This window comes from Muntiacus reevesi, chromosome 6, assembly GCF_963930625.1.
Source record: "Muntiacus reevesi chromosome 6, mMunRee1.1, whole genome shotgun sequence".
NCBI classification, from domain to species: domain Eukaryota; kingdom Metazoa; phylum Chordata; class Mammalia; order Artiodactyla; family Cervidae; genus Muntiacus; species Muntiacus reevesi.
This window is the reverse complement of record NC_089254.1, coordinates 48913418-48929174: the sequence shown is the minus strand read 5'-3', so window position 1 is coordinate 48929174 and position 15757 is coordinate 48913418. Positions and strand designations below refer to the sequence as shown.

The 15757-nt window shown below is 39.2% G+C and overlaps 1 protein-coding gene across 1 annotated transcript in view; it reads left to right on the top strand.

Moving 5' to 3' along the window:
- The first annotated feature begins 5124 nt into the window (after positions 1-5124).
- The window catches only part of CAPZA2 (capping actin protein of muscle Z-line subunit alpha 2), a 54644-nt gene continuing 44011 nt past the window's right edge, over positions 5125-15757 (top strand). Inside the window, exon 1 of the mRNA XM_065938570.1 lies at positions 5125-5308. Within this exon, the coding sequence (XP_065794642.1) occupies positions 5270-5308 (39 nt within the window). The 5' untranslated portion in view covers positions 5125-5269. The remainder of the gene's footprint in view (positions 5309-15757) is intronic.

Sequence of the window (15757 nt, the reverse complement as noted above, 5' to 3'; positions counted from 1 at the left end):
GTGTATATATATTCTTTTCCATTATGGTTTATTATAGGATATTGAATATAGTTCCTGTGCTATTCAGTAAGACCTTGTTGCTTATTTATTTTATATATAGTGGTTTGTATCTGTCCACTAATCCCAAACTCCTAATTTATTCTTCCTCCACTATTTTCCCTTTGGTAACCATAAGTTTTTTTTTTTTAATTTTTATTAAAGCATAGTTGATTTACAATATTGCATTAGTTTCAGGTATACAGCAAAGTTAATCAGTTATGTATATATCCACTCTGGTTTTTTTTTTTTAGATTCTTATCTCATAGAGGCCATCACAGAGTACTAAGTTCTCCATGCTATACAGCAGCTATTATTAGTTATCTATTTTATATATAGTAGTGTGTATATGTCAATCCCAATTGCCCAGTTTATCCCTTCCCCCCTTGTCCCCTGGTAACCATAAGCTTGTTCTCTGTGTCTGTGAGTTTGTTTCTGTCTTGCTAATAAGTTCATTTGTGTCATAGTTTAGATTCCACATATTGTTGTTGCTGTTCAGTCGTTCAGTCATGTCCGACTCTTTGTGACCCCATGGACTGCAGCACACCAGACTTCCCAGTCCTTCACTGTCTACTGGAGTTTGCTGAAACTCATATCCATTAAGTCAATGATGCCATCCAGCCATTACATCATCTGTCACCCACTTCTGCCCTCAGTCTTTCTCAGCATCAGGGTCTTTCCCAATGAGTCTGGTCTTCGCATCAGGTGGCCAAAGCATTGGAGCTTCAACTTCAGTCAGTCCTTCCAATGAACATTCAAGGATGATTTCCTTTAGGATTGACTGGTTTGATCTCCTTGCTGTCCAAGGGACTCTAAAGAGTCTTCTCCAGCACTACATTTTTTTTTTTTTTTTTTTTTTTTGCTGCTTAATTTTTTTTTTTTTTTAATTTTTTTATTTTTCAGTGGGTTTTGTCATACATTGATATGAATCAGCCATAGAGCTACAGGAATTCCCCATCCCGGTCTCCCATCCCACCTCCCTCTCCACCTGATTCCTCTGGATCCCCCCAGCCCAACAGGCCCGAGCACTTGACTCATGCCTCCCACCTGGGCTGGTGGTCTGTTTCACCACAGATAATATACATGCTGTTCTTTCGAAACATTTCAAAAGAATCAATTCCTTGGCGCTCAGCCTTCTTTATGGTCCAACTCTTACATCTATACATGACGAACGGAAAAACTCTATGGATCTTTGTCGGCAAACTGGTCTCTGCTTTTTAATGTGCTGTCTTAGGTTTGTCATAGCTTTTCTTTCAAGGAGCAGACATCTTTTAACCTCATGACTGCAGTCACCATCCACAGTGATTTTGGAGCCCGAGAAAATAAAGGCTGTCACTGTTTCCATTTTTTTTCCCCATCTATTTGCCATGTAGTGATGAGACCAGATGCTATGATCTTAGTTTTTTGAAAGTTGAGTTTTAAGCCAGCTTTGCACTTTCCTCTTTCACTTTTATCAAGAGGCTCTTTAGTTCCTCTTCGCTTTCTGCCATTAGGGTGTATTATCAGCATATCTGAGATTATTGATATTTCTCCTGGAAATCTTGATTCCAGCTTATGAATCATCCAGCCCAGCATTTCTCATGATATGCTCTGCATATAAGTTAAATAAGCAGGGTGACAATATACAGCCTTGACGTACTTCTTTCCCAATTTTGAACCAGTGTGTTGTTCCATGTCCAATTCTAACTGTTGCTACTTGATCTGCATACAGGTTTCTCAGGAGGCAGGTTAGGTGGTCTGGTATTCCCATCTCTTTGAGAATTTTCCAGTTTGTTGTGATCCATATAGTCAAAGGTTTTAGCGTAGTAAATGAAGCAAAAGTAAATTGTTTTCTGGAATTCTCTTGCTTTTTCTGTGATCAAATGGCTATTGGTAATTTGATCTCTGTTCTTTTCCTTTCTAAATCCAGCTTGTACATCTGGAATTTCTCTGTTCACATACTATTGAAGCCTAGCTTGAAGGATTTTGAGCATTACCTTGCTAGCATATGAAATAAGCTCAATTGTGCGATAGTTTGATCATTCTTTGGCATGGCCTTTCTTTAGGATTGGAATGAAAACTGACCTTTTCCAGTCCTGTGGCCACTGCTGAGTTTCCCAAATTTGCTGGCATATTGAGTGCAGCACTTTAATAGCATCATCTTTTAGGATTTGAAATAGTACAGCTGGAATTCCATTAGCTCCACTACCTTTGTTCGTAGTAATATTTCCTAAGGCCCACTTGAATTCACACTCCCGAACATCTGGCTCTAGGCGAGTGACCACACCATTGGGGTTATCTGGGTTATTAAATCCTTTTTTGTACGGTTCTTCTGTGTATTCTTTCCACCTCTTGTTAACATCTTTTGCTTCTGTTAGGTCCAAACCATTTCTGTCCTTGCTTGTGCCCATCTTTGCATGAAATGTTCCCTTGGCATCTCTAATTTCTTGAAGAGATCTCTAGTCTTTCCCATTCTATTTTTTCCCTCTATTTCTTTTCTTTGTTCACGTAGGAAAGCTTTCTTATCTCTTCTTGCTATTCTTGGGAATTCTGCATTCAGATGAATATATCTTTCCTTTTCTCCTTTTTCTTTCTCCTCTCTTCTTTTCTCAGCTCTTTGTAAAGCCTCCTCAGACAACTATTTTGCCTTGTTCCATTTCTTTCTTTTGGGGATGGTTTTGGTCACCACCTCCTGTACAATGTTATGAACCTCCATCCAGAGTTCTTCAGGCACTCTATCAGATCTAATCCTTTGAATCTATTTGTCACTTCCACTGTATAATCATAAGGGATTTGATTTAGGTCATACGTGAATGGCCTACTGCTCTTCTGTACTTTCTTCAATGTAAGTCTGAATTTTGCAATAGGGAGCTCATGATCTGAGCCACAGTTAGCTCCAGGTCTTGTTTTTCCTGACTGGATAGAGCTTCTACATCTTCGGCTACAAAGAATATAATCCATCTGATTTCGATATTTTCCGTCTGGTGATGGTCATGTGTAGAGTTGTCTCCTGTGTTGTTGGAAGTGGCTTTTTGCTATATCCAGTGAGTTCTTTTGGCAAAACTCCATTAGCCTTTGCCCTGCTTCCTTTTGTACTCCAAGGCCAAACTTGCCTGTTACTCCAGGTGTCTCTTGACTTCCTGGTTCCACCAGGATTCCACCATATGATTCCAGATTCCACCATATGATTGAAATTATATGGTATTTGTCTCTTTCTGACTTTCTTCACTTGGTATGATAATCTCTAGGTCCAGATTCCACCAGATTCCACCATATGATTGAAATTATATGGTATTTGTCTTTCTCTTTCTGACTTCCTTCACTTGGTATGATAATCTCTAGGTCCATCTATGTTGCCGCAGATGGCACTATTTCATTCTCTTTTATGTTTGCATAATATTCCATTGTATACATGCATCACATCTGGTTTATCCGTTTATATGTCAATGGACATGTAGTTTGCTTCCATATCTTGGCTATTGTAAATAATTCTGCTATGAACATTGGAGTACATGCATTTTTTTGAATTAGAAGTTTCTCTGGATATATGCCCAGGAGTGATATTGCTGGGTCATATGGCAACTCTATTTTTAAATTTTTGAGGGACCTCCATACAGTTTTCCATAGTTGCTGCACCAATTTCCATTCCCTTTAACAGTGTAAGGAGTTCCCTGTTCCCCACATCCTCTCTAGCATTTGTTATTTGTGGACTTTCAAGTGATGGTCATTCTGACCAGTGCATATGAGTTATACCTCATTGTATACCTCAGTGTATACAATGAGTTATACCTCATTGTAGTTTTGATTTGCATTTCTCTAATAATTAGTGATGTTGAACATCTTTATATGTGCCTATTGGCCATGTGTATGTCTTCATTGCAGAAATGACATACATTTCATTTTTTGATTGGGTTGTTTGGTTTCTTGTTATTGATTTGTATGCCCTGTTTGTATATTTTGGAAATTAAGCCCTTGTCAGTTGCATAATTTGCAAATATTTTCTCCCAGCCTGTATTGAACATACTTTTTTATTGAGATATAATTGACTTGTAACATTGTGTTAGTTTTAGGTGTACAACATAATGATTAAAGTATTAATTCCTATCTAAACTCTAAGGCCTTGCTACTCAATCTGTGGTCTCCAGATGGGTAGCATTCACATTATCTGTGAGCTTGCTAGGAATACAGAGCCTGCAGCCCTATCCCAGACCTACTGAATCAGCAACTGCACTTTATAAAATTCCTAGCCAGTTTATATACACAGCTTTGACTATATCTTCATCTCTTTCCAAACTTGAAGATTCAGAAGTAGCTAATAAATTGACAGGCATCCAATAAAATTTGAAAACATTAAGTAATTTTTTGATGTTGCTCAAATGTTTCACGGGAGAACACTTAAATTATATGTAATTCTATAAATTATACTCGCTTATCTGAAATTCAGATTTTTACTGGGCTTTCCCATATTTCATCAGGCATTCCCTATTCAGAAGGGTAGGATCTATGTTTAACATAACTGTGTATTACGTTCGTTTAACGAAAAGACAACAAATTTCTTCAGAACTGAGGTTTCTTTGGGTTTTGCTTAACATTGTGCATCTCCAGAGACAGCAGTACCCGCCATCCACCTCCCTCCCCCCCCAATGCGCGCGTGCTCTCTCTCGCTCTCTCTCTCTCTCTCTCTCTCTCTCTCTCTCACACACACACACACACACACACACACACAAAATAAAGGACCAACAGTCATTTCTTTAGTGAATATATCCGAACATCTTCCAGTTATGTACTGGGTTGTAAGTGCATATTTTAACTAAAGTCGAATATTTTTCTCGTCACACACACAAAAAATTGTTTAAAAGCTATTTGTGCACTTGTTCACATTTTAGCTGGCAGAGTTCAGGACTTGATGGGAACATAGTCAAGGGCTCAAAATGTACTCGTCGCAGACTGGGTCCATATGGTCAACATGGGGAAAGAATTCTAAACTCAGGCTGCTGACAAACCCGCAGCAGACGGCGGTAGGCAACGCCTCCCCACTCCCTGGCCGCGGAGATACCCGCGCACGCGCACAGCCGCCCTTCGGGCCCGTGGGCCGGGTGGAGGGAGGCGGGGCTCCCAGGGCGCGTGCGCGGGCGGCCTGGCTGTGAGCCCCTCCCTTGGCGGGGGCGCGCGGCGAGGAGGACCGCACGGAAAGGGGGAAGTCAGGTGCCCGCTACCGCCGCCGCCGCTACCGCGGTTTGTCGCCAGAAGAAAAATGGCGGATCTGGAGGAGCAGTTGTCTGATGAAGAGAAGGTAAGAGCCTCGGGGGCGGCGGAGCTAGTCGTTCGGGGAGCCAGTAGAGCCCCTCTGTATCGGCCCGGAGTCTGGCCGCCGGCGAAGGGCATTGGTCGGTGCCCTCGGCTGCCCTTCCTTCCCTTCTCCTCGCGGCGCCCGAGTGCCTGCCCCTGTCAGTCACCCGAGGCCGCGCGGGGGCAGGTCTCCGCCGGGCCTGCTCGCTCCGCTCCTTGTAGGGTGTGTGCTCCGAAAATAGGAAGCGCGAGCTGGGCGGCGGCGCTTGGCGCCACCGGCGGGGGCGGGGGGCGCCGAGGGCGGCGGCCGCCGGGGACCCTCTCCTGGCGCCTTGGCCGCGGGGCCCTGTGTCCGGGTCGGGAACTGCAGAAGGGTCTGTGTCCCGGCCTGGAGGCGGCCCAAGGACAGTACGCGGCCCGAAGGCCTGGCCGGGGTGAGGGCTAAGGGGGAAAATCGCTTAGGAAGCAGACCTTCACTTCTCTCTTCTGCTCCCTCCTCCCACTAGCAAAATGCTTCCTTTTCTAGGTTCTCTGGTTCTTTTTTTCCCCTTTACCCGTGGAAGCCTTTTTTTTTTCTTCCCCTTTTCTTTTTCGGCTTTAGCTGTAGGCTCTGCAGTTCCCATGTTCCCCTGGAGGCAATGAAGTTGCTCACAAAAAGACACCCCCCTCCCCCTGTTTGCTACCCGTGTTGGCAGCAGCCCTCCTGGGGGCCGATTTGGTGGCGCCCCATTGTACTGCTAGACTTCTTCGGAAAACGGGAGATTGTGCAACTCCTTTTATTGTATCTTAGATGCTATGACAGCACTGGAACCAGATGAACTACTTAAGTTCGCAGGCATTTGAGGAAATCTGATCATTGAACTGGTTCTCTCGCGGTTTCATTTGGCCCCTGTGAGGTCCCACTCCCCAGTCTGTGTTTTGAGGGGCAGGAGTACCCTACTAATTTTGAGTATTTCCTGGGAAGATCCTTAATGTTTCTCAAACTCAGAAGTAACTGACATAAACTTTGAATAAGATAGAGTTTTCGAAGTGTCCACCCTTAATTTAGTAGGGCTCATTTTCTTAGGCTCAAAGCAGTACTGTCATATATGAAACACACACACGTACTGGTGTTTAAGAAATCTTGGTGTCAGCCTAAGGATATTTTCGGTTGGAACGTTCTGCTCCAAGTGTTTTTACATCCTGTGTTCTTGGACCGAAATGTCATGTTCTGTCTTCTTCCCTTTGTAAATGTGCAGCAGTCAGCCTCATCTTTAGTTTCGGGAAAAAAGTTTGTGTGTTTTTTTTTAACTTATGTGCTCTTTGGTGAAAGTGATAATGAAACTACAAAGTGGGGAGAGCAACAAGGTTCTCCATAATTCACAGGCCTATTAGGCAGATACTCATGTACATAGAAGTTGCTGTGCGGTATTCACCTGTGTAATATTGGTAAATAGCCATACATTGGTAACTGACAATGTAAGCAGGTGTGCATACACATTTAATATTAAGTAGTGCTAAAAAGTTTTTTTGCAAAGGGATTGTCATGTTGTTCTTTCTGCTGTTGGTAAGTGGTGATTAGTAGCTCAAGTGACTAGAAATCTAGCTGAGGAGAGAGTACTCAGTGTGGGAGTTAATATAGACCTGCCATGTGTTGTAAACGCCTAAAATAGCGAAGTTTTTTTCAAAATGAGATGGCACGATTTCTTATTATCCGGCGCTAAACTCCATAAATTTGCGGGAATGAGGTGGGGGAGTCTTATTCTTTATGCTTGCCCAACACCATGTTTTAAGAGTAAATGAATGAAAACTCGTTTGAAGGAATTTCATGGGTTTGTTTTTACTTAGAGTTTTGTAAGACTATTCTGAAGATATTTTACCTATAAATTTCTGATTTTTTTTTTCGTGATTTAAGAAAAATATTAACTGTGTGATTAAATTCAAGGAACTGGTTAAGTGAAATTCTAACAGTCTTGTTTATTTGTTTAAATGTTCTTTTTAATCTGTTGGAGAAGGACCTATCACATAGAATCAGAAATAGATTTAAAGGTGATTTTTTTAAACTAATATTTGAATCATTTTACTTTTTTGCACCTTGTTTGTAATTTTCAAGAATAAGTTTTTAATACTTCAGTGCTCTTGGAATTTCAATTACTGATTGCAGATATAAGGAAGGGAAACTGTTAAGACATGCAGTACCATGCTTTGTATATGCCTAACTCAGAAAATACTTTTAATTTGTTGTAAGTTTGAACTAGGTTTTATTACTACTATTTCACAAAATAATTAAAATAAGTTTTGAAAATTTTTAAGTTATTAACAGAAGGACATTTATGTAGGCAGTACAAACGCGGTATTTAAACCTTAGTTTGTGTGAATCAAAAGTTGATGCTCTTGTGACATTAGGCTTCCTTAACAATTGACGATAGAATCGGGACTTATAAGTTTGTTTTTAGTTTGACAGCTTAATTTGAGAAAGGAGAAACAGTAGTTCTGTTTGGTTTTAATAGAAATTGTAAATAACTAAATGTTCAATAGTGTTGGGTTTTAGTTTGTGTTTTGATCATTTTAGAACAAAGTTTATTTTTCTTTGACACATTTAAAAGTTTTATGCCGCTGGTATAGTTTCATATATACCTTGTGGTAGGAAGCATTTTAGAAATTAATCTAGAGTGATATCTTTGCTTTTTCAGTCATGTACAGTTTCTTGAGGATACTATGAAATTAACAACTTTTTCTCCTTTGGCCACTAGGTTAATAGGGAAGAAAATTATTTGAAGAAGTACAGGGAAGTTCTTTAAAGTTATTTTCTGTGGTGTGTCCTATAGACCTTATTACATAGTTACAGAAGCCCTAGGCCAGATCAGTTCCATGTTTCCATTCCTTGGTCAACTGCATTGTACAGAAAAGCATTCTTTGTGATTGAAATTATGTGAAATTGTGGCATAAGTCTCAAATGAAAAGAATTAGTTCCAAACTGCTCTCTAAATAAGAAATCCTGAAAGTCAGTCCAGGCTTTGGAAGGCACCTTAGTTATTGACTCGAAAGGGTCTGCTGCCCCTAACCTCTCCCACCTTCCCTCAGTGAGTAGAGTGATCCACTCTGGTAGCTTCAACTTTTGTGACTTTGTAGATGTGCCCTGGGGACATAGCTCAGCCCTGTTTCTCTGCTTAGTACTGGTCACACATTTTTATCTGCTGGTCGTCCTCAGAGTAGAGATGCTCACAGTTAAGGAGATGTTCAGATGGAACCTGTCTAAAAATAAATTTATCAACCCCCCCCCCACCCCTTACTCAAAGCAGGGCCGATACCTATCTCTTCCTGCTCATTTTTCTCTCTATGACTGTTCTCATTATTCAAGTCCCAGGTTTTTAACTTCAGGTTTACTTTAACTGTTTTCCTCTTTGTGCTCTCTGAACCTAACAATCAGTTTCCAAACCTCGTCTTTTCCATCAGAATATGTTCTATTCTAATTATTTCTTGCTTGAAAAAATTAATTCACTTATATTAATATTTTATTTACAACCTCTCAGTTGACCAGACCATTAACAATTTATGAATTACTGTTGTTTAGTAACAAATTTTTGTTGTATGAACAAAATGCAAATTGATTGTTCTGTGACTACATAGTTGAAGAAATAAATCTAAGAGAAGAAAAAGAGTTAGAAGAATGTCTCATGTCTGTTTTATTTGCCGCTGCTGGACTTTTATTATAAACTTTCTAGACAGATCCCTCTGTCTTCCTGCCATTTTTCAACTCCCCAACTTTTAGTTGCTGGATTCCTCCATTGTTTTTACAGGAGGCCCAACTCTTGAAAATGGTGTTCGTGCCCTTGTATTCCATTCTAACCTAAATAGTTCTGACATTTCCAATATATGCTGTTATTTAATCATGTTGTGACTTCAAAGAGACCCGCATGCTAATCCCCTTGTAGCACCTTGAGTAAATTATTTCATTGCACAGTAACCTCTGTTTCCTCTAAAATGTGGGAATATAATAGAAGGTATATTCTCCATTAACATTCTGTAAGTGTGACTGTTGCCTGGCAGGTAAACACAATACATTTCACTTCTTTTTCTCTGCTCCTGACTTACCTGCTTTGAGAATTGGTACTGCTCCCCAATTTATCACCTTTTTTGAAAAATTACAATATTACTCATCCTTCAAGATTTAGCTCAGCTCATTTGACTAGTTTTCTTTCTCCTGAAAGCTGTTTTCTCTTTCTTCTGAACCCTGTAACACGTCATTAGTGTTAAATATAGTTTTGCATAGTTATTTGTTTACTTGGTTTTTTTCCTTATATTCTACTGGAATTCCTTAGTGCAGAAATAATGCCATCTTTAGCATCTGTATAATATATGTGATGAGTACAGGGGTTCAGTGAGTGAATGAACAGAGGAGTCACGAATTCACAGCATTAAGGAAAAAAACATTATTATGAAAAGTAGCAGCATATAAAGACAGGGGTTAGAGGGAAAATCTAGTATGCCCACATTTTTCACTTCTAAATAATGTTAGAGATTGTAAAGATTAAGATAGTTAAATTCCGGGTGCTCTTTGAGGTGCAGGTGGTGATATTGGCTACAGTTCAAATCACTTACACATGCTAAGTATTAATATGCAGTTTATATACTTCTCCCTCATACACAATCATAATCAATCATAATTTGGCTTCAGAAGTTTTGTTTGTGTGTAAAAACAAGGTGAGCTGCCAGTATATCTCACCATGCTGGACTCAGTCTATCAGTCGTCTCTGACTCTTTGCCACCCCATGGACTGTGGCCAGGCTGCTCTGCCCATGGAATTCTCCAGGCAAGAATACTGGAGTGGGTTGCCATGCCCTTCTCCAGGGAATCTTCCCCACCCAGGGGTCCAGCCTGCGTCTCCTATGATGCTAGTGAATTCTTTACTGCTGATCCACCGGGGAAGCCCCATATTTCGTCGTAATTCATGTAAAGTCAGTATTGTTCTTATTAACTAAAAAAGTAAATCAACCAATAAGCTATTAATGTAGAAATTATGCATTCCTAATTCCATTCTGTAGGTGAATGAATCCTGTTATTGCACCAATAAAATGTAAAATTTCCTACAGCAGGCAGAAACTTGATAGTAGCTGTAACATTCATGGAGTTTTTCAGACTTTGCACACTGAAGCAAATTTGTAGTACTTTTCCGTACATCGAGGAATCATTCCTACATAAATGTAGAGGTAGGAGAGTCATATACATAGAGCGTAGTCACATAAGAGTAGTCATATACATAGAACCTTTCGTTTTATAAGGATTTTTTTTTAAATTTTAATGTTATTTATTTACTTTTTGGCTGCGCTATGTGGCATACAGGATCTTAGTTCCTCAACCAAGGATCGAATCCAAGCCCCTTGCAGTGGAAGCATGGGATTTTAACATCTGGACCACCAGGGAAGTCCTAAGCATTGAGTTTTAGTGTAAGAACAGTACATAAAAATACTTGGAGACTACCGAGTAGATTTTAAGGTTGAAAAGTATGATGGGAAAACTTGACTAGTGGTTCTGTGCTCTGACCTAAAAACTTAATTGCCTGAAGCAGCAATTTATTGCAAGAGACTCATATATATCAAAGAAAATAGGGGTTTCATAAAACCACTTATAGTTGTCAAAAAAAGAATTTCATAAATTTTATTTTGAAGGATAGAGCTACAGTTTTCATATACCTTCTTTTAAGACACATGTTCTACTGTGAACCATGGATGAAAACTTTTCTTGCTCGTTTTATTTCAGATGTTGTACAGTGTTTCTACTGACGGTGAATGGAAATAATTTGTGTAAACTACCTTGATGTTCATTCACTTATCAAATATAGTAATACCATATTTCATTGGTTTCACAACTCATCATTTTCCATATTTTAAAATCTCTGAAATCAGACTGCATTGTACAGTCGTGGCTTGTGAGACTGGTAGCATTTTTCCTTTTTTAGTGATCCATGAAATTATGCATCTTACATTGATTGTGAATCAGTGAAGCAAGGATATAATGCTATAAGAAACACACTGAAATCTAAACATGAAGGCATTGGTGGTGGAGGCTTTGCATGGCCTCACTCATTCTTTGTATATCTAGTGTGGGTCAGCAGCAGAAGAGCCATGATCAGTGAAGTCATATAGTTTCAGGCTCTTGGAGAATTTCGATCTAAATGTAGGCTTTCTGATATGGTTCCTACACACAATGGAATATTATTTAGCCATGAGACAGGATAGGATTTAGCCTATCATCTGTGACAACAGGGATGGACCTTGAGCACCTTGTGCTAAGTGAAATAAGTGTAGATAAAGACAAGTACTGAGCACGATCACTTATATGTGGAATCTAAAAGAAGTTAAAACAGTAAAAGGTGGTTATCAGGGAATGTAGGGTGGGGGAGTAAGATAAGGGTACAAACTTAAGAGTAGTAAACAAACCATAGTGACTTGATCCTCAATATAATGACTATAGACAGTATTGTACTAAAATGATGTGAATAAATATTGCTTCAGTGGAAATCAAGGTATAGTATATAAATATATCCAAGTAACAGGCTGCACACCTTAAATCTGCAAAATAGAGCATATGAAATTTACCCCTGCCCTCATAAAAAGTCTTAGACTTTTTTTTTTTTTTTACCACTGTCCCCACAGCAGTGGGAAGGAAATGCAGTGAGTGCCCTACTGGATTTTAAAGGCCTCTTCCCCCACTCCTATCCCCCCTTCTCTTAAGAGACTCACTGCACTTCTGCTCAGATTTCCATTTTCTGAAGCAAGTTATATCTATAAACCTAATTTCAGAGGGAGCAGAGAAGAAGAGGAGAAATGCAGTACTTGTGAATAAATGAAACCATAGATTAAGTCTTATATTCACAGAAGGCTGGTGATGTGGTTGCCTGTTTAGTAGACACAATGTAAGACTATAGATAAATTCAGAGGTGAATCAGATGAATATAACGTACATACTGCACAGAGTCAGAAAGCAGTAAGTTCTTGGAAATTCAGAAGATGAAAAAGTTATTTCTGCCTTGGAGGATGGTAGGCATCAGTTAGGGTACAAGCTCATGCCAGAGAGCACAACATAGGAAGAAAAACAGAAAAGTAGGGATGAGCAGGAAGTATGAGTTATATCTCAAGTATATTTTTAAGTAAGAGATGAAAAGACGAACTGTGCTGTGAAACAGCACGAATTTTCTCAACCTCGGCACTGTTCACTTTTGGGCCAGGTAACTCTTTGTTATGGGCCTGTTCTATGCATTTTAGGATGTTTGGGCATCCTTCGCCCACGTGATCACGAATGTTTCCTGTAGTATGAAATTGCCCCTGGTTGAGAACCATGGGTCTAGACAGATTGGAGCTAGCTATTGAGACCAGTTGGGAAACTGACTTAAATGTTAGGATGTGATTTAAAGTTGTTTTCACAAGACACAGGGAAGAAAGAAAATGATGGCTAACATTTCAGGGTTGGAATCAACAAGACATGGTGAGTGTAGAGAAAGGAAAGAATCAGTGATAACTGTGAACATTAAAATCTGGTTGACTGAGGAGTGGAACCACCACTAAAAGCTAAAGAAAACAGGAGAGAAGATGCACAGCTTGGGCGAATAATAGTGATTTTGCTTGGGTTCTACTGAGTTTGAGGTGCTAGCAGAATGTCTCTGTAAACATACCTAGCAGATATGGAAATGTAGAAATGGAGTTTGGACTGGAGATCAAGCCCAGAGGTTTTATGTAGATTGGGAGATCCTCCCTTTGTGGGTTCAAGAGAGATGAGAGTTCTCCTAAAAGGTTTTTAGGAGAACAAGTTCAGACATAGCAGAGGAGAGGACAGAAAGCATGTACTTTTGGATACTTTCATGTTAAGTCAGAAAGAGGAGAGAGACTGGAAGGTGAGGAGTGACCTTTGAAATGGCACAGGGTAGGTGCTCATCTCACAGAACCTGAGGGGAATCTCTAGAAGGAACAGTACAGTATTGCGAAGGGATTAAAAAGGAATACAGGATTGAGAAGAGCCTTCGGCTTTAGGAGAAACGGATGAGACACAAACTATCTATTATGTCCCAGTATCTACTGTATTAATTACTCAATTGTCAGAGCAACCTTGTTATTATCCCTGTCTTGCATATGGTAAAGCTGGTGCAGATGAGGTGGACTGTTTTAAGTGGTGGGCATGATATCATTAGTGACCTTTAAGAAAGCAGTTTAATAGCATTCTTGTCTTGTCTACATTGTACTTCAATAACCGGACTCATAGACATACCCTTTGCATACCCTGGCCTATCTCTGTTCCTGTAGCACTTTGTACATACCTTTGTTGTAACATTTACCAATTTTAGCAAGTGTCCTGATATTCTTATTTGCTATGTTCTTCAGGTGCAGGCCTTGTGTCTTATGCATCTTGGTAGTGGCAGTAAAGTGTATGGCATATATAGATCAGTGATGTCAACTCTGGCTGCACATTAGAATCATCTGGAGAATTTATAAACGAAGATGAATGCACAGACTTCACTCATGGGTGAGACCTGAGCATCTGTATTTTTTTCAAAAAGAGCTTCCCAGATGATTTGAAGATGTCACCAGGATTGAATTTCACTGTATTAGGTGCTCAGCAGATGTTGACTAAAGGATGAAAAGTGGAGACAGTAAGTATAAATAACTCTTTCTTCCTCCTGTGTTTGTCTTTTGATTAATTTTTAAGCTTTTAAAAATTGAAATATAATTTATAATATTGTATTAGTTTAGGGTATACCATGGTGTGATACAGTATTTTTGTCACCATGATAAGTCTTGTCACCACACACAGTTATTACAGTATTATTCACTATGTTTCCTATGCTGCATATTATATCCCTGTAACTCACTAACTTTACAACTGGCAGTTTGTACATCTTTAATCTCCTCCGTTTAATTATATATCATTTGTGGAAAAAATTCAGTAGAGAAACCCAAGAGAAAGAAGAAAGAATAGATAGTACTTCATTTTTTCTGCTATTTCATTTTAGGGATACTTTTTTTTTTAAGATAGAAAAGATTTAGTAGTGTTTGTGGGCTGAGAGGAATGATTCAGAGGAGAGAAAGAAACTGAAGGTATAAACAGTAGTTTGTATAACTTTATCAGTTTATGATAATACCTACTTTGGATTCACAGGTTTCTTAATACTTTAAATAAGTGGTAAAAACATATTAAAAGAACTAGATGTTGAATTCAGTGGATGACCTAGTTGTAGATTAAGTGATATGGGCCCTCTTTTTAATTAATTCAAAATGATTAATTATAAACGAAAAGGACTCAAGGAAAATTTATCAAAATAAATTACCTCTTACGTATACTCAGTAAATGAGTCTATAACACAGATGTGCAATTGATGATCACTTGATCATAAACTATTTAAATAATGATAGAGTTTTTTAAAAACTATGTTTTTCTACTTTTATTTTACTTTTAGCTCTCAGAAAGGCATAGGAAGTTTTTAGAGAGTTATGGGAAATAATGTCAAGTAATTATTGTAGTTGAAGTAGAAAAATTCATAATACCTTTTAAAATTTTACTGCTGATCTCTAAGGCAGTGACCTTTTTGGGGATCACATTCCTTGAGAATCAGGTGAAACCTATGATCCTTTTCTTCAGAAGACTGAATGCCTCAAATTTTGCATATACAGTCTCTTACAGACCAGTGGGTAACAATATCTGACAGCCAGTCACAGTCGCTTGGGGAGATTTTCAGAAATAAGATTTCTAGGTCTCAGTCCTCTGAAGATTGATTCAGTAGGTCTGGAATGGAACATTAGAGCTCTCTCACTTGGTCATGTCCAACTCTTTGCCATCCCATGGACTTTGGCCCACCAGGCTCCTCTGTCCATGGAATTTTCCAGGCAAGAATACTGGAGCGAGTTGCCATTTCCTTCTCCAGGGGATCTTCCCAACCCAGGGATTCAACCCTCATTTCTTACCGTCTCCTGCATTGGCATGCGGCTTCTTTACCACTGTGCTATCTGGGGATGGAACATGGAAATCTGTATTTTTTCAAAAACTTTGCCAGCAACTCTACTAGGCATCTAGATTTGGGAAATCTCTACCCTGTCTCTTGCCTTGATCAAGGAGGAAATGAGTATGTGGGGAAATGTCCAACATACAGAACTTAGAGGGGTTGTAGGTAGGGTTCTCAGACAAAATACAGGATGCCTAGCTAAGTTGAATTTAAGGTAATTTTTCATAAAAGTATTTCCTATGCAGTTTACTTTGGAGCTCCTGTAGAGTGCAGGTCTGTTTGCCTCTAAATTTAATGATTCTAGATAACTATTTTTTGTGGTGTGCATACGCTTTTGTACACATGCACTGTCTGCTTTTTATACTTTATATCTCCTTTTTCTCAATTGCTTAAATCTTTTTAAAATTTTTGTCAACTTAATATATTTATTTCTGCTTTGGAAACAGATATACATGGAAGACTCCATTTCTTACTTAAGAATTA